Below are 25,688 nucleotides of genomic sequence, written 5' to 3'. Positions count from 1 at the left end.
CAAAAAAGATGGAAAACTCATTGACTTCAAAAGTTAAATTCAGTTTCGTTTGAACTGCTTTAGTCAAGGTTTGAACGTCAGAGCTCTCTAGCCAAAATGGACACATCTGTAAAATATTGTGCCCAGTAAAACAAAAGACAGGCTCTCCAGCAAGACCAGCTTCTCCCAAACCAGTCTCCACAGACATGCAAGTGGTGCTGGTACCCCCCCAAAAACCAAAGTTACATTTAAATGGCTCTGCATTCAGTGTTCACTCGAGTGTGCACAGAAAACACGCGCAAGGACTTCAGAGTGAAGTGCATCTGTCCTAATGTCACATAGGTTTGGCAAATAACATGGTATGTTTATTTACAGAACATATCATAGGTGTGTATTTAATTAACATATTACTTCTTAAAGGACAGTACAGGTATGTGTGGGGGTACATGCATGTTTAAGTACCACGACTATTCAGAGAAGATCATCATCAAAAAATGATGTCTCCTGAGGCTCCATGGAGTCACTTTTATTGATGCTTCTTCCTGCTGACTGTTGACATTAGCATATGGTTTGATCCAGGCATTGATTTGTGTATCTAATTCTTCTCCACACAGAATCAGAAAACTAAGGAAAATAACCAAGTTATTTTACCTACAAAGGATGACAGCAACTTTTCAGGTAAAATAAAAACAAACCACCAGTTTTTCTTTACTGCATTTAATCGTTTGTGTGAGACTTACACACCCAGCATCTCCCCCCCCCCCCGCCCCCACCATTCTGGGGGTTTTCACCCATTGAATTTTATGCTGTGTGTGTGTGTGTGTGTGTGTGTGTGTGTGTGTGTGTGTGTGTGTAAGGTGTGCATTTTAAAAGGCAGCACTTTTCAGTTTTTGCCTTAGTTTCCAAGCAATGGTGATTCCCCAAATAACAATGCTGTTGCCCCCAATCTCAACATAACTCTTGGCCATCAGCACTCAAGAAACCTACACAAATACATAAACACATGTTAAAATTCTTGGATGTCTTTGTTTGCCACTTGTCAGTGTGATCACTTGTAGATTTTGTGTTTTGTTTGATTCTAGATAAGAACAAGGATCATAGCTTTTTCATCACAGACTCTGATGCTTCCGGAGGAGATTTTTGGAGAGAAAGATCAGGTATGCTGGGGACAAATAGATAAGAATGAAGAGTCAGATGCCAGAGAGAGGGGCTGAAATTCATAATCAAAAGACTGAATATTTAGTACAAGGGTAAAGATAAAACACACACACACACACACACACACACACAATTCCTAGTAGATATAACTAAGAAAAACACAAATGGGAAAGCAGTGACATTAATAGCAATAAGATTATTAATTGCTGGGCATATTTCAGAAGAAAATTCAGAAATATATCAGGTTACACAATGAAACAGGCTGGAAAAGCATAAAATGACAATAATTGAAATGTTCTCTTAGAAACCTTCCATTAAAAAGGATCACAGCTTATTGCTTTTAATATCTGTCAGAAAGACATTAAAGGTGTTTTATGACATCTATGCCAACATTTATATTATCTCCATGATAATGATCTCTACACAAAATGTATAATACATTTACAAAAATTACATTATACAAATTAAATGAAACCACCTTTTACTGATTGCTAAATGTCTCCAAGGGGTTTGGGGAAGACGTGATTAGAAGTTTTGATACTAAGTTGTCTATTGCAGTGTCTTAAGGAGAGGGTTTTGTTTCTTGGGAAAAAGGAATCTAATTTTCCATTTATGTAATGCAAACTGCCTTGGCTTTGACTATTCACGGTTAATTGACTGTCAAACGAGGTTGTTATCCTGCGGCAATGTCTGCAAATTTGCCTGTCAAATGAGACAGAGAGAGCCAGCTAGGAAGTGAGGGAGAGGGAGAAAGAGTGGTTTGGGGAGCAGAAATAAAGAAAATAGGATCTTAAAGGAATCTTATATAACAGCAAAGTACAATGAAAAAGGTCTCCGAACCTTTGTTTTTATTTTCTCTTAGAGGAACTCCTCAATATTTTAAATAGCGACAGGCAAATACTTGTTTTAATGAAAAGCACAGCTTTCTATATCACGGGAAGAAAGCTTTCTATATCATCGGATATTTCCAAATTATTTCATGAATATATTCCATAAATATTGATCAACCTCCAAGTTTGGTTGACAGCGCTAAGGAGTTACTAAGAATTGTCTTGTGGTATGTCATTGGTTAGTGGCCACATGAAGTCTACATGCAATACACAATGTTGGCTTTTTGTGCAAGCTGGTTTTACCTGTTTGTTAACACGTTTAAAATATTTTTTATTATCATCACTTCAATAATTGAGGCCTTATACCTTTTCATAAAATTACCTTCCACAAATTTACTTTTAAGTGTCTATATGATACTGTTGTTAAATGTGGATTTGGTTTTTTTTTTTCCTGTTATAGTCTATAGTGTACTGTGTAAAGTCACAAAAGCAATGCTCTTTGCCCAGAAACGACCACCTTCCTAGTATGATACTTCACAAAATTGAGGCCTGAAATGAAAAGGATTGCTACCAAGGAATTTCTAATGGGTTTGCACACACACCCAAGAAAAGGTTTCTAATTCTATTCGATTGATTCTGTAATATCTAGCCATTTCCCAGACATTTCTAGATACTCGATTGCTTTTGTTTGTTTGATATGTATAGAAATTAATAGCCACTGGAAACAACACATTCATGAATATGAAAAAACAATTCTAGAAACATTCCTCAGCCCCAGATCAAATGCTATTTAGCGGCTCTGTAAGAGCTAAAAATAGATTTAAAAGTAGCCCAATTTCTCCCATGCCTGGAAACCGCAGATGGGAGTCTGTATGTATTCTGGTGAATGCAAATTAACTCGGGCTGTTTCAGCAGCCAAAGTGGATGGAGACCTGTGCTAGGTCTGTGCTGTACCAGCAATGAGCTCTTAAAGAATTCTCATACCCCTGTACCAAAATATGGCAAGCTCAGGGAGTTCAAAAGCTGTGTCACATTCCGGTGGCACCATCAATAACTTACTCTGAGAAGGGGGGTTTTATTTAGTTTTACTTTATTTTACATATGACCTCATTTTGTGAGGAGGCCCCATGAAGCTCAAAGTCCAATGAATTCTAAGAAGAGTTTCGTGTAGCAGTGACGGTGTGTTTTTAAATAATTATAATTCACTCAGAGGCAGGATGTAGACTCCATCCTTGGTTTACTAATGTTAAAACAGGTTTTAACTTAGTGTTGCCTGTTAGAATTAGTACTCTGTCGTTTACGTGCATTAATTTGAAAGTTGTTTTTAATTGCTTGGATTCAGAAGTTTTTATTTCGGAGTTGGCTGTTGGTGATATTAAAGCTCAAAACTATAGGGTCCATGTATTTAGTATAAAATAACACATTTAGGGAATAATTCGTGCCAGACCTTACCCTTCATTTAGCTAAACCATAAATCATCATAAGGCTGCTTGTGCTAAACTGTTACTCTATTTGGGTGCAAATTTTGAAGGAAATAAAAATTTTGTAAATATTCTATAAAATATGTAAAATGTGTGTAGCTTTTCAAGAGGCAGCAATGATTTGAACAAAACTATGAGGTAGTTTGATGTTTGCATTGTTAAATTTAGAGGAGATTCCGTAGATTTAATGAGAAAACCCGAATTACCCAAACTGGAATAATTTCTTTTTAGGAATTTTAATTTCCTACGTTGCACTTAATAGCTGGTATTCATATTTTTTATAAAATTTTGAAGTTAACATTTGACAAAATGTGCATACCCATGAGAAATCCAAAGGTATTAGAACATACTGATTTCTTCACAGAGTTGTGTTCTCTTCATGTATATTAATAGTCTCCGTAGATCTGTTAAAAACTGAATTTCTCCATCTTCCTCCGATTTGGATGGCTGGGCCGGTTCCATTTGAAAATACGTTCCTCCTATTCTTGAGAGTGGTTTGGTTCCCTCATGCTTAGTAAGTTCAGTAAACCCTGAAAAGCCATCAGAACCCCAAGGATGGTAGCCAGAACGGATAAAAACCACAGAATCCACTCTTGTTTGATATTCAGACAGAAATACAAACGCCAAAGGAAATAGGTGAAAGTATAGTCAGGATCAGTGTTCACATAAAAATTCCACAGCGCCCGGAGCTCAGCGTAGTACAGTCAATAGTTATGTTGGTAATAATATCTAGTCATACTACTGATATATTACTAGTCCCTTCCTCACAATAATTAATTTGATACAGATTCCCAGAGAAACTTGCTCTACATTGATTTTCCATATTACAATTTTATTCTCACATTATTCAGAGGAGTCTGTAGGTAGTATGTTATATTCATTATATTATTATTATTCTGTATTGAATGGGAGATAGGTAGGACATGGGAGGGATGCAAAATATCATTGAAATGAACCAATGTTCCAGTGAAGAATTTTATTTTGTTAAAGTTATCTTGGAATCTTGGGTCACAAGAACTTCATCCTTATGGTTGCTTTGCTGAGCATGTGGAGATGATGTTTTAAACCCTGAAGATGTTAAGGCGTTACATCTCCTTGGGTTGTTTTGGGACTTAACTTGGTGGATCTTCAGCTATCCTGTCTTGCAGGGAAGATTATTAGCTCATGGTCTTTGTGTTGAAATGCACATTCGAGAAAATCCTAGAGTGGGCATCCAGTTGTCCTACGTTTGTTTTGGTATTAACGTATTTACTTATGGTCAGACTCCAAGAATCCCTTCGTTTAGCAAAGTGTCAAAACTCCGGAAGAGCCAATGAGATGATGAAGGCCTGTGATTAACTGCTTTGGAGTGACAGCAGTAGAAAGCTTTACCCAGTACACCCTGACTGGTACTGGAGATATTTCTTCCCGTGGAACAACTGTTAACTTCCACATCTACCCCTCTAACCACTGTTGATTTTCATTGCTTATTTACTCGATTACGCCACAAATATTTTCAAATGCCTACTGTGTGCTAGATACTTTGCTAGGCTCTGGGGATTCGAGATGGAATCCATACCAGTCTGTGCCCTCAAGTTGCTTCCAATCAAGAGGAAGGGATAGGTAAACTGTAAAGCATATGAATACCGTCAGCGGTCTGCATCACATACCGTCAGATAAGGTGTATGGAGCCAGGTGTTCCGTTAGCCAGTGTTTAATTCAATCGTTATCATTGGAAAGTACCGGTATTTTATTTCAGCACGTACGCAGTAGAACATAGAAGAATAAAATGTCTCTTCAAACTACCGAATAAGTCAGGATGCGATTTTTTATTTTGATGTAAATTTTTCACTCCTGTGGCAATTACGAATGTAGTTTATCAAGAGATTTCTGCGTCCTTTCTCAAAACAAGTAAGGAGATAGCCATTTCTTTAAAATCTGGATACTTGCTTCAACTGTTCCCCGATACAAATTCAGTTTAGCAACCTACTTAGTTCCAGTTTATTTTTTTAGGTTATCACTTTAATTAAATGCAGCTTTCCTTCAACCTTTCAGCCTTATTAGTAACTGGTTCTTTTTAGGAATTTTAAAGATGGCATCTTTAAGTGATTTTTTAAAGAACCTCCCTGCTAATGATCTTTAAGCTTACACACAGCAGATCTTGTACTTCTATGTAATTCGAAGGACCAAACATGAAGTTTTTAAGCAGCCAAAATTCCTCGGAAGCCTTTTATCCATAGGTATCTTTTAAATTAGACCCATGGCTTTAAAGCCCAGCAATATAGTTTAGGGGGTTGGTAGTTTGGTCAAAATATCACCTACTGAAAAATATAAATGACAGCATTTTGCTTGCAATCCCAGAGTGAGGTTTTGCATATCCGTTTTGAATAACTTTAGTGAAGTTAAGTGATTTGAAATTGAATGCAGTGGGGCAAGCTGGTGAGACAGCTCAAAGCTATGGCAGGTCAAGGAAATCACGCAAGTAGAGTCATCCCTGATTTCAATACATTTCATTGTGGAAACGCCGGCACCATTGGAGTCTGAGCGTGGCTGCATCTTGTTATATGTATAGGAGTTTTAAAATCAATTTGATTTTCACTGGTATGATTCTCTAGTGTACTTAATATGCTATGGACAGATTTCTGAGAATAGTAAGAAGCAGTTACACTTCTCATGAATATATAGCGAATGAGGCACTCTGATTTATTATTCCATTCAATCTTAGAACATGCTTATGATTTAAAAAAAAAAAAAAGGAAAAGAAGAAGAGGACGTATTCTAAAATCCACAACCGGTAGATCTGAGTTTTAATTCTCTCACTAGGTGACTTTAGGTAAACACTTTAACTGCTTTGTGCCTCGGTTTATCCACCTGTAAAATTTGACAAAACCTCCCACCTCTAAATTACTGCTGCAATTTTTACAAACAATGAATTCTGGGATCTTTCAATGTATGTATTCAAAATTAAATTATTCCCGTATTTCAGCTGTCAGTTTCTTTTTATTTCTAAAAAATGTCCCTTCTTATGATTTTTTAAAATTTCTATGAAATTTAAGAGATAAAGGAAGACAGTGAAAAATTCTCCAGAAAACAAATAGCATTAATTGAAAGCACAAGTTCTAAAACTCCAGAGAATTCTAAGTGAACTCAAGATATACTAATTCGAGAAGCAGTGTGTATGCAAACTCACAATACATTCTGATCATGCAGCATAAAGTTTGCTGTAACTCTTAGTTTGCTGTAATTTCCCCTGTATTAATCTTGCCTTTACTCCTTCTCTTTTTTTTCTTTCACTAATGGAGTTAATATTTAGTTACTTCATTCTGTAGCACACCCTCTCCAGTGGTATTGACTTTGTTCTCTCTTCTGTTCTGTGACCTCACTAAAGTGCCACACGTCACAGGGGAAGAATTAAATGTAGAATTTAACACCAAGAAATTAGCAGAAGTCCGTGTACTACTGACCGAGGAGAAAATTATTTAACCTTGTTTTCTGTGTAATTGAGTTTTTAATGCCCTAATGCAAAGTGTTCTTTTTTTTTTTTTTTTTTTCCAACGTTTATTTATTTTTGGGATAGAGTGAAACAGAGCATGAACGGGGGAGGGGCAGAGAGAAAGGGAGACACAGAATCGGAAACAGGCTCCAGGCTCTGAGCCATCAGCCCAGAGCCTGATGCGGGGCTCGAACTCACGGACCACGAGATCGTGACCTGGCTGAAGTCGGACGCTTAACCGACTGCGCCACCCAGGCGCCCCTAATGCAAAGTGTTCTTAAAAACTTCTCTAAACCGTATGTTGTGCTACCTTTTGGTAATTATTAAAGGTACTACGTATGTTCGCTTATGTCGACGGTCTTTGACCCCATCCAAATTGTACCTCTAAGACAAGTTGTTAGAGAAAGAGAAAATAAAAAATCCCTGGAAATCTAAATCAAAACCAGATTATAAAGCTAAGGTTAATTATTACAATTCAGAGTTAAACATGTATAAATGGAGTCTGTTCAACAGAAGTCTAGGCCCTGGGCTGAGGCTGTCGGGAGGCAGAGAGCAGACCGTCCATCAGGCCGGCCCCATGGGTGTGAGAATACAGTGCAACTATAATCTGCAGTCACTACTTCTCTTCCAAGGTCTGCTCCTTGAGACCCCTACCCGACAACTATAGAAGCATCTGGGCATTTGACTGAAATCTTCACTCTTTATCCAGACGTTAAAAGGCACGTGTGTCTTATGTTGAGGCACAGCCACAAACCAAAATAGTTTTGACCACATTCATCCTTGAGTGTGCAATTAAATAACATTCTTTCTTTCCATAATGGAAGCATTTTCTCCAAATGTTTTTCATCAAGTGTTGTCAACAGTCCCAAAGGAACAGAGAGGCCCTTTTAGCGATAAGCAACTTGCCAGCCCCTGGGGCTGCTTCGTGGGGCAGAGCCTCCGAATGCTGGTTGCAGGCTCCAGGGAGTATAACACTGAGGGGAGAATGAAAAGAGAGAGAATATATTTCCGTAGAAGGGATGTGAATGTCAGCGTTTTCACTCTTCATCCAAAGGTCAGGCATTTCATTTTGTACCCTGTATGTACACACATTTGTACATATTTGTACAAAATATTTGAATGATCTTGTTTTTTGGATTCAAGTTTAGCTTGAGAAGAGTAATTACCTATTTAATCAGCTTTTTGTCCTATCATCCCGTGACCACCAACAGAACAAGTCATCTGACCTACTCGTTTGACTCCTAAAATTAAATGAGTTCTAAAAATGTAAGGTATTTTGGCTCTTGGAGATCATGGAAGACTTTTACATTAATATTTTCATGTCCTGGTTAAAACTCAGTGCTATGGTTTTAGCTCCGCAAGAAATTTTCAAAATGTCAGATAGGAAGAAAAATTGAAATATTGCAAACTTCCCCAGTAAACTGAAAATATAGACTACGTCTTCAGATAGCCAAATGGATCAACATGTGCTTTTTCATTCATAGGAATGAGTTAGTGCTTAAAATGATGATGATTGAGGATTTAAAGTGACATTACTTTGTATTTCTTTCACAAACCGGATTGAATTAAATTAAGAGGAAACGGTGTTTGCGGGATGTATTTCACCCTCCTGAAGGTAGAGGTGATGGGGTTACCTGTTGGGTAGGGTCTCTCTCCCCTCAGAAAGCAGATTTTCTAGCTGGGGAAGACCAGACTTGCAGAGTTGAAACCCCAGGACGTCAGGTGGCAGAGTGAAGACAATAGGGACTTGGAACTTCAGCCCTTGGATCAGCAGCGTTTGCAGAGGTCGGGAAAGGCGTTACAGAAGAGTAGGGACTTGGGTGGCATTATCATTGTGGGTGGATGGGCAGGGGCACCTGAAGCAAGAGCGAAAACATAAGGCAAAGCCAGCCAACATGAGGAATAAGGGCCCGATTAGAGTAAAAGGTTTGTGCTTACTGACAGAGAAAGCTTGGCTCAGCTGAGTGGGAGAACCTGGAGGTGACGGGGGAGGAACTGAGAGTGGATTGTGCAATGTAGACATCAGGAGCCATGGCACGGTTCTCGAGCAGAGGTGTGCCATGATATTTAAGAGAAAGTAATTACCCTTGTGCCGTGAAAGGAGGTGCTATGAATGGAACTTTCACCTGGAATGTGGGTCCGCCTGGTGCCGGAGGACCCTGGAGAGACCACGGGAGCAGGAACCAAATAGCCCCAGGCTCTCTGGGCTTCACTGCCCTCAGGGATGTAGTTTCCCTGATGTGGCTCTATGTTGCCCCTCCCCTCCAGGGCAGGCAGGATTCATGGGCAGCGAGGCAGGTCACAGCAAACTGGCTCCTGGAACGTGTACTTGTGGAATCCTGGTGTAGACATGTCCCTGAGCAGCAGCTTCTGGTCACATCAGTTCACTGGATGCATTTTATATCCTGATTATCCATTACTCTCCAACTTTAAGCCACCTGACTGTTTTCTTTTACAGTCTGATTTAAGATATATTTTAGGCCTGGCCTCCAAGAAAGATGTTCCTTCCATATTATAATTTTCCTTCCTATAACTCCAAAGGAAAATTAAGGTCTCCCTCTGCCTTTTTGTAACTTTTTTTTTTTTAGGGGGAAATACAGTGGGAAGGAAAGTAAACATTTTAATTTTTGGATGTCTCCAAACCTATTCATTAATTTTGGAAAAGTAAAATGCATCTAACCTAATGGAATATTTATAAAAATCGGAAGCTTATTGTCAACTAAATCTCATTTATTTAATCTAGTATTAGACTGCCTTTTTTTTTTTTTAAACCAGATGGAAAACATTAGCAGTAATAGTGAACAAACATATCCAGGCTCCCAGAGGTCATTTTTAACCACCATTAACAATCTGGTTTTACAGATTAGTAATATACAAAAGGCAACGGTCCAGTAAAAGATACACAAAAGGCAGCTGAAACGTCTGTGCTCTTTATTTACCTAACATTTAACCATTTAAAAAAAAAAAACAAAAAAAAAACCTTTATAAGTGAGACATTTGAATCATCCAAGCTCCAAATTGGCAGGTTTTACCGAGAAGTTGCAGCAAAGCGTCTATCTGAAATAGACCCCCATGTAAAGTATTAATAAAACCTGCACAAAGCTAATGAAAAGAAAAGCTTATTATTAATATTATCACATTTGTTTGTTGTTGACGTGCTTTCTATTTGCTAGCCATTTGTTTAATGGTTTCACTCCTATGTAAACCTCCAAATTGTGAAGTTGCAAGACCTGCATTTTTACATATCCCATTGTAATTTTTCAATTAATTATCTCACTGAAATGTAATGCAAGATAAACGGGCCACACAATACACTAATGAATCAAAAAGGTCTATAGTGTGGTAAGGACATGACTTCTAGAGTTGCCTGTTCAGACACGAACAATCTCCATTAAACCATGCTCCCTAGTAGTTGGGACAGTGGCAAGATGGTGAAATGTCACTCTGCCCTGCAGATGGATACAGAGGGACGGGCGTGCTTGTTTCTTCTCTTGTTCAGACTCAACATTGTATGTGAGTGTGAAACAGCTATGCATTTGACTGATTGAGACTGGAGGAGACAGAGGTAACACTGCATGTAACATGCATTTTGTTTCATTTCAAAATACCATTACTCTTGGTTTCTATATTTATGATTTCTCATCAGCCTTCATGTTACTCTTCTTTTAGATAGTAGTATTTTGCAGGAATTAGATTAAGGTGCATGCTTAAAATGCTTCACAGATATTTTCATTATTCTGTATGAAGAAAGCTAAGGTCTTTAAAAAAAATTTTTTTAGATTTATTTATTTTGGAGACAGAAACAGAGCACAAGTTGGGGAGGGGCAGAGAGAGAGAGAGAGAGGGACACACAGAATTGGAAGCAGGCTCCAGGCTCTGAGCCGTCAGCACAGAGCCCGACACGGGGCTTGAACCCAGCAACCGTGAGATCATGACCTGAGCCGAAGTCGGATGCCCAACCGACTGAGCCACCCAGGCGCCCCTGAAGAAAGCCAAGGTCTTAATGTTGAAAGCCTATGGAGAGAGGTCATGTCCAAGATGAAAGTGGGAATGAGGTTGTGCAGATATGATCTAGACAGTAGAGAAAATACCTGTCGTTAAGGAACTCAGGGATGCCTAAGATATTATTGTCCTTATGATGGGGATCCAGGGCAAGCATCTTTTCATCACTATGCACATGTGCAGGAATATTTGCATATATATGCACACATATATGCATCCACTCATCCCTGCAAATACTTACTCCCAATGGTCATCGGGTAGAATGCAGAATCCCCATCCATTTATAATATCATGCTAAGTATTTTCCTGTCTGTCCTTGATGCTGTAGGCCACTGCTTTGTGGAGAAATTCTGTTTCCCTCTTTGTGGGAACTTTTACCTTGACGATGAAATCTCCCAGTATTCCTACAAGTGCCTAGGGCCATTATATTCTATTTCTTGCTGAAGAAGGGAAATGAATACATAGTGAGGAGAGAATTGAAATGCTGCATTCGGGCCCACGCTATAGTTTAGAATTTATGAGCTCCTGGAGTTCCTTTCAGTGACAACTGAAAACACTTTCTTGAATACCTATTATGTATCCAGCATTCTGCTAAGCACTGGCCGTGCAGGAAACACAGAGCCCCTATCTCCAAGGAGCACGCTGCCTGGTGAGTGTGGAAAGTGAGTAAGCAAACAGCACCATGGGTGCAGAGGAAGGAGCTAACCCAGAAGGGGGTCAAGGGGTGAGGGGATCCCTGAAACCGGAGAGCACCTTTGTCTATACCGTCTGTACATGAAAATAGAAAGCTTAGTTACATTATGTGGATAGTTGCAGATAGCAAGTTGAAATTGGAACAATAGATTCTGGTTAGCTAAGTGATTGGATTTCTTTGGTTTATTTATGTTTTCTAGATTACATAGATTCAATTTATGACTGTAGATAAGGACATTTTCCTAGCTTGCCATCCTAGCACATAAACAAAATAGGAGAGAATAACACCTAACCTTTATCTACAATCTAGTTTTTATTGGTTGAAGACAAGTAGTTCTGAAACTATCAGCAAGCATGTGAATATTACAAAACAACATAAGATAACATTTCACACCTCTGTTTTAGGTTGATTTAAAAAAAAAATACCTATCAGTTATTAGGAAATTATTCCAGGCTTATAAATTCGCTCCCAAGGGCAACAAAAGTATGTTTCTTTCTAACTGTCCCAAATTTTGGTGACCCAAGAAGGTAGGAGGTTTCTGCTTCCTCAGCCTTGGGGGCCTTCTGGTTGACACTAGGCTCCTTCACTTCTGGAAGGAGAGGAACTGATCTGAATTCTTCTGGATATGTTAACTGTTCAACCTCCTCTTTTGCCCATTTAACAAGTACCTTTGTTGTAGAAGATGGATAGTGGTGGGGCCTGGGAGGGGGCTAACTTCCGGAATCTGCTTTCACGGGGCCGCCATTTCAGGCTAGGTTGACTGCGCCCTTGCTTCCTGTAGCTGCCGCTGTGCCTCAGGGGAATTGTACGTGAGTAAATGAGGACAACATTTGGTTCTGAGGACTTCCACCTTCCAGTCATACCAACTACGCTTCTTCGTAGATGTGAAAAGAAAATGAAAAGAAAAACTTTCAGAAAATAGCCTACACAAAACCAATATTTGTTCTCTTCTTTCTAAAGGTGAACACACACAAGAAACAAATTCACCTCATTCACTCAAAAAGGATGTCGAAAATATGGGGAAAGGTAAAGAAAAGTTTTAATTCTGTAGAACTTCTCTTAGCTTCAAAAGACCATGGAGATAATAGGAGGATATTTTTGTTCTACACCATATTTTAAGCTTGACAAGCAACATATGAATAATATATGGACCATTGGGTGGATATAATTGAGATTAATGCATACATATCAATCAATACATGACACTGTAATATAATACTTTAAAATAATATATTACATTGATTTATATTCATGGATTTCTGCACAAAATCTATCCTATGTCTATGCAACACTTTTTAAACTGGTAAAATATTTTGTCTTCTAATAATAAATTGCCATGTATAACAGTTCTCTGGAGAGTTATTTGTAAAGATTAGTAAAATGACTCTTCTGTTTTTCTTTATTAGAAGAACTTCAGAAGGTTTTATTTGAACAAATAGATTTACGGAGACGACTAGAACAAGAATTCCAAGTGTTAAAAGGAAATACGTCTTTCCCAGTATTCAGTAAGAAATCACTTTTATTTTATTACATTATGATAGTTGATGATGTTTCTATTATTAAAAATGCTTAAAATGCTTAAAAATAGGTTTCTGAGTCTGACGTGCTTATATAAAGTGCCACAGGCTCTTCCTGTGGCCTCTGTCCAAATATTTGGAAATTGTAGCCTGTTATTTATGCTTTGAATCAGCTCACAGATAAAATTTCTTACAAGAATCCTTAGGTGTTTATTGTATCGATAAATGTATATCTGTATGTGTTATGTATATTTTAAAATATATATGCAAATATATCATTAAATACGTAGATGTATTTAAATACTTTGATATTTTAGGTTATATATCTTAGAACAAAAGATATCGGGTATTTTTATTCTCCAAGGTAGGAAAAACAAAAGAATTTTTATTTTCAGAGCTGGAGTGCTTTCTGGTGCTTGAAATATATATAAATATGAAGATTTACGATTTAACAATTCAACGTACACATATTTATTTTATTGATTCAGATTAGTATAATTTTAGTAGTTTTGGATTCTCCATCCACATTTAATGTTAAAATTCTGTTCCAAATTTGGTGGCAGATAATGTAGCATAAAAACTATCAGTTCTGTTCCCAGAGGCCTAGAATTTCAGAAAGACTTAATGCTACGTGTCCAGATTTCTAAAATTCACCAGCCTTGGCCTGGGTTACGTTTGGACAAATACATCACAGCGGTGTTGTTTCAAGCATTTTAGAGTTTCATTTAGTCATATACCTCTCTCCAGAGAAAGAAAAGTGGGAAAGAAAATAGTATGTTAAGTTTGTATTTTGAATTCTGTAAATTTAAGATTAGTTATTTCTGGGACTCTTTTTTAAAATGTCGACATGCCCCTTGTTATTAATCTGGTAATCACAAAACTCATGTTGGCAATTCCTGTGCTAGGGCCACAGTCCAGCCTCCGGGAGAAGCTTTTTCGGTCCTTGTGACAATTTTAATAATAGGAGCGTGAAGGTCTGCATTCCCCAGGGTTTCTCAAATGTAATCGTCAGCACAACTAAAAGACGTGCCTTCTCGGGTAGCAGCTTTGCAGAGTACTGGGTTCCTGCATACGTCAGACTGGGTTGCACCACACCTCTAGCAGGGATACAAACAAGGAAGATGTGTGTTGGAAGAGAGCTCTAACCAGGAGGAGAAATAGGGTGTGTCAAGTTTGTGATCTCTCGGTACCCAGAGGGGAGGAGCTCAGGCGCTTTAGTGTTTTCAGTTTCAGGAATGTTTGCTGAGGCCTCAAGTAAGACGGAAGGGAAGAGAATGGCGGATAGCTTTTTAAAAATTATAATTTAAATCCGTGTTTAGTTAACATAGTGTAATAATGATTTCAGGAGTAGAATTTAGTGATTCATCACTTACATATAACACCCAGTGCTCATCCCATCAAGAGCCCTCCTTTTTTTTTTTTTTAATATGAAATTTATTGTCCAATTGGTTTCCGTACAACACCCAGTGCTCATCCCAAAAGATGCCCTCTTCAATACCCATCACCCACTTTCCCCTCCCTCCCACCCCCCATCCACCCTCAGTTATTCTCAGTTTTTAAGAGTCTCTTATGGTTTGGCTCCCTCCCTCTCTAACCATTTTTTTTCCCCTTCCCCTCCCCCATGGTCTTCTGTTAAGTTTCTCAGGATCCACATAAGAGTGAAAACATATGGTATCTGCCTTTCTCTGTGTGACTTATTTCACTTAGCATAACACTCTCTCTCCAGTTCCATCCACGTTGCTACAAAAGGCCAGATTTCATTCTTTCTCATTGGCACGTAGTATTCCATTGTGTATATAAACCACAATTTCTTTATCCATTCATCAGTTGATGGACATTTAGGCTCTTTCCATAATTTGGCTATTGTTGAAAGTGCCGCTATAAACATTGGGGTACAAGTGCCCCTCTGCATCAGCACTCCTGTATCCCTTGGGTAAATTCCTAGCAGTGCTATTGCTGGGTTACAGCGTAGATCTATTTTTAATTTTTTGAGGAACCTCCTTACTGTCTTCCAGAGTGGCTGCACCAGTTTGCATTCCCACCAACAGTGCCACGGGGTTTCAAGGGCCCTCCTTAATGCCCATCCCCCTACCCAACACCCCAACAGCAACCCTCAGTTTGTTCTCTGTATTCAAAAGTCTCTTACGGTTTGTCTCCCTCTCTGTATACTAGCAAACTGGCCCATAGCTTTTGACAGTGTGTTGGGATCGTCGTGACATTATAGCTTTGAAAAAAAGAGAAACATTGAAAACATATCTCTGAAATCTTAAATTTAGATCCAGCAGGGTGGGTCAAAGTCTCATTGAACCCCTAAAGTACCCACCTAACTCCCTATAAAGTACCCACCTAACTCCCTAATTAATCTCCTTAATAAAAGTTAATTAACCATTTTAGGGAATTAAGTAATTGATAATAATTGATACATTTTCCTTCTTAACTGCTCTCCCATAGAATATGCACATGTTTCTGCTAAAAAGAAGTTAGAAAGGGTGCCTAGGTGGCCCAGTTGGTTAAGTGTTCGACTTCGGCTCAGGTCGTGATCTCATGGTTTGTGAGTTTGACCCTGACATCCGGCTTGCTATTGTCAACACAGTGCCTGCTTTGGATCCTCTGTCCCCCCTCTCTCTATCCACCCCCCCAACTCTCTCTCAAAAATAAATGAACATTAAAAAAAAAGGTTAGAATGTTATAGTATAACTGGCCCATTTTGATTCAGATCTGTCATTCATCCTTTTGAATTAAAGTTAATCCTTTGTGATTGCCACACGTATGAAACACTTCAATTAAACAACAACAAAACTTTTTTCCTGTTTTTTATCTGCAGTGTACTCCACTGACCAAGGAAGTGGCATGCATGTGCCCGAGTGTGAATGATGCGTGGTTTAGACATACCGCAAAGAGGCAGTTAATTTCACACGGATGAAAATAGCAAATGCACATTATGTGCTCGTTAACTAAATGTGAGAGGCCATGAGGCTGGCAGGCAGATTTAGATTTGCTGAGATGGAAAGGGGAAAGTGGAACTGTGAAGCCACATCAGGAGGAAGCAGAGAGGAATCCCAGCCAGAATTTCGCAGACCGTTTTCCTAGGAAGTGGACCCTCAGTCGTGACACTTAAAGCCTGGTTCACTTAGAACACTGCAGACCTAGGCTAAGCTGTCAGGCCTGAGTTCACTGTGGGGCTCGGCCACTTCCTGGTTGTAGGACCTTGGAAACTGTCAAATGGGCTAGGTAATTCCTGTCTTGTAGGAGGATGCAAGGAGTAAATGAGAGGACCAGTGTGAAGGGCTGTCACATCCCAGCTAAACATATATGCTCGGTACCATCAGCTGTGAGGACGGTGGTGGAAAGGATGCAGGAGGAGGAAGAGGAGATTGTTAGCGCTGAGCTCTAGAGAAGCATTTCTAACATGGGTCCAAATTGCTGAGTTTCTCTTAGCCTTCTTGTTGTGGTTCTGAGGGCTAACAAGGACCACGGGAATGGATCCAGGCCTTGGAGAGGGTAAAGGTAAAGATCAGGAGGAGGAGGAAATGAGGAGGAGGAGGAGCCCAGGCCTGAACTGAGGACCAGCTAAAAAGTTGCTGGATGAGGCAACTGATGGACAAGGGCCCTCACACCTCTCTCCCTCTGTGCCCCCGCAGCGGGGTGCCCTGGGGCGTCTCCTCCCTTCCTCTCTCCAGCCCTTTCTGGTCGCTGCCATTAGCCCAGTCTTGCCCAAATTGTGCCTCTGGCTCCAAATCTTCCACCCAAGAAGCTGTAGTGATTCCCTACTGTTGATCATGTTGTATCTAATTTAACTCCTGACTGACCCTTAAAACGCTCCATAATTGGCCCACCAAGCCTCTCCAGTCTCACCTCCACTCTCCTCCTTGCTGAGCTCCAGTTACCCTACAGATCACTCTGCCCTCTTGCTTTCGACCTCTGCGGACTATGTTTCTCTAGTCTGGAATGCCTCCCCTCGCCTAAACATTCCTAATCATTTAGGACTCACTTCAAGCCACCACCTCCAGGAAGCCTTCATAGTCTTACAGTAGGCACTCTTTGCTGACATCCTACTATGTTTATTTCTAGCCCTATGGGTGTTTTTGTTGATTTCTTTTTGATTGTTTCACACCTGCTGCCACCTTCTACCCCATGGCATTGTCAATAGGTTCAGGAAAATGTTCTGTTGCTGGCCGCGCAGCACCTGACATATTGTGGGCACATGATATACTCTCAGTAAATGACTGATACACAGTTTGGTGTTATATTCAAAGAGATTAAAACTGACAATGAAGGATGAGATTGGGAAACCGAAAACTGTTGTATAAAGGAGATTAGTGAGGACTCATAAGTTGAGTCCTTGGATTTGCATGTGACAAATTCATGGCACTTAAGAGAACTGATGGAAAGGCCAGTGAGTTATGACAGGGAAGGCCCAGTGACTGGGGCTTCATGAAATATTTCAGTAGTAGATTTTGACTACGTCATCATTTTAGATTCTTATAAAGAACTACTCTTCCATGTTACTTTAAGGTTACTTTTATTAAAAACAAACTAGAGGGGCACCTGGGTGGCTCAGTAGGTTAAGCATCTGACTTTGGCTCAGGTCATGATCTCACGGTTCGTGGGTTTGACTCCTGAGTCGTGCTCTGTGCTGACAGCTAGGAGCCTGGAGCCTGCTTCAGATTCTGTCTCCCTCTCTCTCTGCCCCTCTCCTGCCCATGCTCGCTCTCGCTCTCTCTCGCTCTCTCTCTCCCGCTCTCAAAAATAAATAAACGTTAAAAAAATTTTTTTTTTAAACTACATTTCATCTACTTGAATACGGCAATCCCAACTTTCACCCCTGGCTGTTACTGCAGTCATTCTGTGTTGAGTGGTTTCCTCTCTCTTTCTGTAGCATCCTCCAGAGAGGGAGCGATGGGGGAATTCTGGAACATGATACAGAAGGAAAGGCCTGATAGCTGTTAAAAGTAGTGCTGACAATGGGCACCTGGGTGGCTCGGCGAGTTAAGCGTAGGACTTGGCTCAGGTCACGGTCTCACAGTTTGTGAGATTTAAGCCCCACGCCGGGCTCTGTGCTGACAGCTTGGAGCCTGCTTCAGATTCTGTGTCTCCCTCTCTCTCTGCCCCTCCCCTGCTCATGCTCTCTCTCTCTCAAAAATAAATAAACATTTAAAAAAAATTTTTTTAAGTAGTGATAGCAAAATGAACATGATGCAAACAAAATAAGCCCCCAAACCTATTGGTTCATGAGTGGGAATCTCCCGGGTAGACCAGATATTCCATATGGGTTTTCTTATTTCCAGTCTGAGGAAGGTAGGCTGTTTGTAAAACACTGGCTTTTCAGACTGTCCACATTTGCAGAGCACAGCCTTCGCTGCTGTGTTGGCTGCACGCACGTTGTCCTCAGTGCTTTCCTCTGCTACCTCCTTTTCTACTATCATTTTCCAGAAATAGTTGGGTTTTAAGTGCGTCTCATTAGAGAAATCAACTTAATGATTTCTTCTCTCTCTCTCCTTAAATTGTGCCTTCATCACCCTTTAGAACACAGAAGAAATTTTAGGGTTTTTTTTTCCCATTTGCCGATTAGCAATTTTTATATCCCCAAAGCCACACACATAGCTTGTTGTAGAAAACCTTAAACATACGGAAACTCAAAGAGAAGGAAAGAAAAATCACTTGTAGTCTTGTCACCTGGAGATAACCAATGTTAACATTTTAGAGTTTCAGTTTTTAATGCATATTGAATCCTTTTTTTTTATTTTTTTTAACGTTTATTTATTTTTGAGACAGAGAGAGACAGAGCATGAATGGGGGAGGGTCAGAGAGAGAGGGAGACACAGAATCTGAAACAGGCTCCAGGCTCTGAGCGGTCAGCACAGAGCCCGACGCGGGGCTCGAACTCACGGTCTGAGCGAGACCATGACCTGAGCTGAAGTCAGACACTTAACCGACTGAGCCACCCAGGCGCCCCAATCCTTTTTTTTTTTTAAACAAAATGAAATATTCAGCACTCCATCTTTTACCCTCCCGTTTTTCACGTAACATGAGCCTCTTTCCATTACTACAAGTAAATGTACTTTTTTTTTTAAACCTTTGCTTGTTTGAGTATAGTTGATACACAAAGTTACATTCATTTCAGATGTACACTCGTGATTCAACATGTCTGTATGTTATGCTATGCTCACCACAAGCATAGCTACCACCAGTCACTGCATGATGCCATTACAGTATCGTTGACTATATTCCCCATGCTGTACCTTTGTCCCCGTGACTTATTCATTCCATGAGTGGAAGCCTGTGCCTCCTACTCTCCTTCATCCATTTTGCCCATCCCCCACCCTTCCCTTCCTGCCACCTTCAGTTCGTTCTCTGCACTTACGGGTCTGATTCTGCTTTTTGTTTGTTTGTCCATTCATTTGTTTTGTTTTTCAGATTCCACATATGAGTGGAATCATGTGGCATTTGTCTTTCGTCGTCTGATTTTGTTCACTTAGCATAACACCCCCGAGGTCTATCCGTGTTGTCACAAGTGACAAAAAAATTAAAATTAAATTAAAAATAAAAAAAAAAACGCTCATCATTTTTTTATGGCTGCGTAACATTCCATTTTGTGTATATATAGCACGTCTCCTTTATGGATTCGTCTATTGATGGGCACCTAGTTTGCTTTCATATATTGGCTATTATAAATAACGCTGCAGTAAACATGGAGGTACGTGTCTCGTTGAATTTGTGTTTTTGTTTCCTTTGGGCACATACCCAGTCGTGGAATTATTGGATCCTATGGTATTTCTATTTTTAATTTTTGGAGGAACCTCCACGCTGTTTTCCACCGTGGCCGCGCCAATTTGCGTTTCCATCAGCAGTGCACAAGGGTTCCTTTTTCTCCACGTCCTCGCCAACACTTGTTGTTCCTCGTGTTTTTGATGCTAGCCATTCTGACCGGAGTGAGGTGTAACCACATCTCATGGTGGTTTTGATATGCATTTCCCTCACGATGGGTGATACTGAGCATCTTTTCATGTGTTTGTTGGCCATCTGGATGGACAACCTAAAGGTCTCTTTAGATTCTCTGCCCATTTTTCATCAGATTCGTTTCTTTTGTTACGGAGTTGTATAAGTTCTTTATGTGTTTTGGATATCAACCCCTTATCGGATATGTCATTTGCAAATATTTTTCCCATCCAGCATGTGGCCTTTTTGTTTTGTGGATGATTTCCTTCACTGTACAAAAACTTTTTATTTTGATATCGTCCCAGTAGTTTATTTTTGCTTTAGTTTCCCTTGCCTGAGGAGACATATCTAGAAAAATGTCGCTATGACTGATGTCGAAGAAATTACTGCCTGTGTTCTTGTCCTTATGGTTTTGGGCCTCACATTTAGGTCTTTAATACATTTTGAGTTTATGAATGTACTCCATGTTGGACGTTAAAGTTATCAAAGCTTTAGGTGATGGGTTTCACCGTAGCTAAATCCGTACCCACATCTATGGCGATTCCCTCAGGATAAACTCTTGAAAGGCTTCCTGTGTTAAAGAATATGCACTTTTTCAAGCTCTTGATACGTAATGTCTATTTGCTCTCCAGAAAGGCTGTACTAAAAGGAACACCTTTTCTTTCAATCGCTGCTAACTTAAATGAAAAAAAAATAGTAGCTCATACTGTTTTCTTTCATTGCTCGGGATGGTGAACATTTTTCATGTCTGCTTTCCATTTGTAGGTTTTGTGAATGCCCATCATATTCTCTTCTCAGTATTCTTATTGATCTCCATGAACCCTTTATATACTAAAATATTCTTTGCCACATCACACATATTCTTTTATTTGTGTCAATTAGCTTTGGATGTTGACTATGATCTTCTATGTTTTGAGGGTTCAATTTTTTTGTAGTTTATCGTCATACTGAAGTTTTAAATGTTTGTCTAATCAAATCTATCAATCTTTTCCTTTTTCAGTTTTTCTATCTTTGATACCCTTCCCCACCCAAGTTTTATAAAAATATTCACCATTTTTTCTGATGCTTTAATGGCTTTTTTTTTCATTTTATCTTTTTTTAATGTTTATTTGTTTTTGAGAGAGAGAGACAGATAGACAGAACACAAGTGGGAGAGGGGCAGAGAGAGAGAGGGAGACACAGAATCCGAAGCAGGCTCTGAGCTCTGAGCCATCAGCACAGAGCCTGATGCAAGGCTTGAACCCACAAACTGTGAGATCATGACCTGAGCCAAAGTTGGATGCTTAACTGACTGAGCCACCCAGGTGCCCCCTTTTTCATTTTATCTTAAAGAATTATATTAAGTGTACCCTCCTAGAGCAATGAGCATGAGTTAAGTAAGGACTAAGTATGACCATTCCACTCTGAGTTGTCCTTATCATCTTCTGGGATCCCAGGGAGGTACCCCGGTAAGGTTTGGTGGGTGATGGGGTGCAGGGGTTTCCTCTACCCTCTGTGCTGCAACCAACTAAGCCACCTGCTATTCCCCACTCCTCCTCCCTTGTCTTTCTATAAAACACTGTTCTTTACATCTCTGCTCAAGCATTTCCTCCGCCTTTACTCCCCAAGAGGATAAGGGCTTCTCCCTTGCCCCTTGCATTGTGCCACGTACACATTGTGCCCTATTACAATACCTTTCACATTAAATTGAGAGTAGGGAAAGAGTCTTTTTAAAAAATATAAAAGGCAAAACTGTGGAGACAATAAAAGGTCAGTGGTTGCCAGGGGTAGGGTGGAGGAGAGGGATGAATAGGGAGAGCATAGAGGATTTCAGGACAGTGAAAATATTCTATATTTTCTCTGATATTATGCTGGTAGATATATGTCGTTATATATTTGTCCAGATCCATAAAAGGTACAATACCAAAAGTGAACCCTAAGACAAACTACGGACTATGGATGATGATGATGTGTCAGTGTGGGTCCATCCATTGTAACAAATGTCCCTCTCTGGTGAGGGTTGTTGATAATGAGGGAGGATATGCAGGTGTGGGGGCAATAGGTAAATGGGAAGTCTCTGTACCTTCCCCTTAATTTTGTGGTGAACCTAAAACTGCTCTAAAAAAACCTCAAGTATTAATTAATTGATGAATTAATTAACTAATTTTAAAAACATGCATGGGGCTCCTGGGTGGCTCAGTCAGTTAAGCGTCCGACTTCAGCTCAGGTCACGATCTCACGGTCCGTGAGTTCGAGCCCCGCGTCGGGCTCTGGGCCGATGGCTCAGAGCCTGGAGCCTGCTTCCGATTCTGTGTCTCCCTCTCTCTCTGCCCCTCCCCTGTTCATGCTCTGTCTCTCTCTGTCTCAAAAATAAATAAACGTTAAAAAAAAAAAATTTAAAAACATGCATGGGATAGGGAAGGAATTCAAATAATATAGAAAAGTAGAAGTCAAAAAAATTAAAAGGATGGTGTTTTTAATTTCCAAGTCCCCAGAACCTCACAAGAGGTAAAGGATTCATCATCTTGTAAGCATTGGGAAGCCATCATAGAGTTTTCAGCAGAAGGAAAGGGGATTTGCAAGGGGGGGGGACCGGAGGCCAAGTGGTCAGTTGGGAAGCTACCCAGGGAAGAGGTGTCTGTGTTGGGGAGGTGACAATGGCAAAGGGAAGCGAGGATGGCATCAGACCGTAAAGGACTCACACACCAGTGGCTGCAGAGGTGAAGGGAAGAGCGGAGGAAAAGATACGACAAAGTTTCTGGTTTCCCCAAACTGTTACCCTGACTATCCACAACAGATTCAGTAGGAAACCGTGTGACGTTCTCATTGAAGGCAGAAAATGCTAAAGTTAGCTGGGCCCACGCTTTTAAAAGGATCACATGGAGGGGCGCCTGGGTGGCTCAGTCAGTTGAGCATCTGACTTCGGCTCAGGGCATGATCTTGCGGATCGTGGGTTCAGCCCCGTGTTGGGCTCTGAGCGGTCAGTGCGGAGCCCAGGGCCTGCTTCGGATTCTGTGTCTCCCTCTCTCTCTGCCCCTCCCCTGCTCCTGCTCTGTGTGTGTCTCTCTCTCAAAAATAAACATTAAAAAATTAAAAAAAAATTTTTTTAATAAATGAAAAGATCACATGGAGACGTTGCAACATGATACATGTTGGAAAGTCGTTTCCCAATAAAAATGATCAATATGAAGACTGGCAAAGATACTTTGCATAACGGTATCTCTGAAAGCTCCTCCCCGATCCCTTTCTCGGATGGAGGCAAGGTCTGTAGAACTGCTCCCAGCCCACGGAGGACAAATAAGGCTGATACAGGGTGAGAGAGTTTGCAGGTTGGCAGAGTCAGAGTATGTTTATCACTCTCTTGGGATTGAGGTGAGGCAGGCGTGGCTCACGGGCCTTTGTCTTAGCAGACAAGGGTCTGCCTTTCCTGTGACCCACCTAGATCTGAGGTTCACCCCCTCACTCACACTAGCCTTCTGTAGACAGTGGAAGCTGTCGATAATCTGTGACTGGCTTGAGTGCACAAAGCTGGAGAACATGACCGCACAGGCATTCTATTATATGCGAGGGATCATCTAGATGGGCCATGGGATACTGTGAACTATGAGATAGAGACCCTACCCCCTCAAAATTTTCTCTGTTCTCATTAGAGAGCCTTAAAAACATCCCTTCAAAAAGCCATGTGATATACTTTAAAAAAAAAAAAAACAACACACACACAATACTTTCTAAAAATACCGAAAAGGGAGAGGGGCTTCTCTGGCACCATCAGGAGCATTGTTCCTAAAATTACTAAAATAAGATTTTGCAACTTTGATTGATGTCTTTCTCTATTTCTCTCTCCTACCAGATAATTTCCAGGATCAGATGAAAAGGGAACTAGCCTACCGAGAAGAAATGGTGCAGCAATTACAAATCGTAAGATGATTTCTACTTAAAAATCAACCTGACTTGATGGGTTTGTTTGCAGACCACCCAGCGTGTAAGAAACTATTCACGTTTTTTTGCCGTGAAACCCTTTGGTCCACTTACCACTTACCTCTCAGCTGGTTTAGATGCTAATTACCAAAAGATTTACTTAGACACAGGATAAACAGATGTGTCAGTTCGTTTTCTCGAGATGTAACTACCTACCATGTGTTAATAGACAGATGTGTAAATTGTCTCTGTGGGTGAACCAGAGGTACCTGCACCGCCTCCCACTGTGCAAACTTGTGAGCACGGGGCGCTGGGATGCCCGAGAAGCTCCTGTCTTCTCTCTTCCTTTCCTTCCCTTACCCAGACCTAAGCCACACCCTTTGCTGCCAAGAGAACTTAGTATAAATACACTTCATCAATTAAAGTCACTTGAAGGGAAGTGTCTATTCATGTTTTCTGCCCATTTCTTCACTGGATTATTTGTTTTTCGGGTGTGGAGTTTGGTGAGTTCTTTATAGATTTTGGATACTAGCTCTTTGTCTGATATGTCATTTGCAACTATCTTTTCCCATTCCGTTGGTTGCCTTTTAGTTTTGTTAATTGTTTGCTTTGCAGCGTAGAAGCTTTTTCATCTTCATGAGGTCCCAATAGTTCATTTTTGCTTTTAATTCCCTTGCCTTTGGAGATGTGTCAAGTAAGAAATTGCTGCGGCTGAGGTCAGAGAGGTTTTCGTGGATGGAACTGAAGAATGTTATGCTAAGTGAAATAAGTAATACAGAGAAACACAGATACCATATGTTTTCACTCTTATGTGGATCCTGAGAAACTTAACAGAAGACCATGGGGGAGGGGAAGGGAAAAAAAAGTTAGAGAGGGAAGGAGCCAAACCATAAGAGACTCTTAAAAACTGAGAATAAACTGAAGGTTGATGGGGGAGTGGGAGGGAGGGGAGGGTGGGGATGGGCATTGAGGAGGGCACCTGTTGGGATGAGCACTGGGTGTTGCATGGAAACCAATTTGACAACAAATTTCATATTAAAAGAAAAAAGAAAAAAAATAACAAAAAAAAATAAAGTCACTCGAAGGGTGATTCAAAGAAATGATTATTTCCAAATGAAGTGTGTTATTCACCCTCTTCTAATCATACCAAAAAGTGGACACTCGGTTGTATTTATGTGGAAACAGGGAAGAGGAAGGTGCCTGGTGAATAAACGTAGTGGGGTTTTTGGGGTTTTTTTCATTCTGAATTCACCACCCTTCATCCCCAAGCAGACAGATCTGGTATTAATCATTAGGGCTTTTAAAACATTCTCTCATACTCTCTCATTTTCCTGAGTACAGTGGGGACGATAATTTCTGCTCCATATTTGTAAGATATTTTTTAATCACCTGGATGGAGACATACACTGATCCTTAGTGGTATTCCCAGCATGACTATTATAATTGGGGTTGTTGGACGTTTCCTTTTTTTTTTTTTAATTTTTTTTTAATGTTTATTTATTTTCGAGACAGAGAGGGACAGAGCATGAATGGGGGAGGGTCAGAGAGAGGGAGACACAGAATCTGAAACAGGCTCCAGGCTCTGAGCTGTCAGCACAGAGCCCGACGCGGGGCTCGAACTCACGGACCGCGAGATCACGACCTGAGCCAAAGTCGGACGCTTAACCGACTGAGCCACCCAGGTGCCCTGGTTGCTGGACGTTTCCGAGCTGCTCCCTG

The 25,688-nt window shown here is 40.4% G+C and overlaps 1 protein-coding gene across 2 annotated transcripts in view; it reads left to right on the top strand.

Annotated features, from left to right (window-relative positions):
• The window catches only part of SKOR2 (SKI family transcriptional corepressor 2), a 44,433-nt gene that overhangs the window by 5,532 nt on the left and 13,213 nt on the right, over positions 1–25,688 (top strand). For both annotated transcript variants that reach the window (XM_086682909.1, XM_086682910.1), the window contains 5 exons: positions 594–657; positions 1,062–1,136; positions 12,577–12,642; positions 13,023–13,121; positions 23,902–23,969. In XM_086682909.1, coding sequence (XP_086539035.1) covers positions 594–657; positions 1,062–1,136; positions 12,577–12,642; positions 13,023–13,121; positions 23,902–23,969 — 372 coding nt within the window. The remainder of the gene's footprint in view (positions 1–593; positions 658–1,061; positions 1,137–12,576; positions 12,643–13,022; positions 13,122–23,901; positions 23,970–25,688) is intronic.

The sequence above is a fragment of the Puma concolor genome, chromosome D3, assembly GCF_028749965.1.
Source record: "Puma concolor isolate L17-30 chromosome D3, mPumCon1.1.hap2, whole genome shotgun sequence".
Classification (NCBI taxonomy): domain Eukaryota; kingdom Metazoa; phylum Chordata; class Mammalia; order Carnivora; family Felidae; genus Puma; species Puma concolor.
The sequence above is the reverse complement of the archived record's forward strand: the minus strand, read 5'-3'. Positions and strand labels throughout refer to the sequence as shown.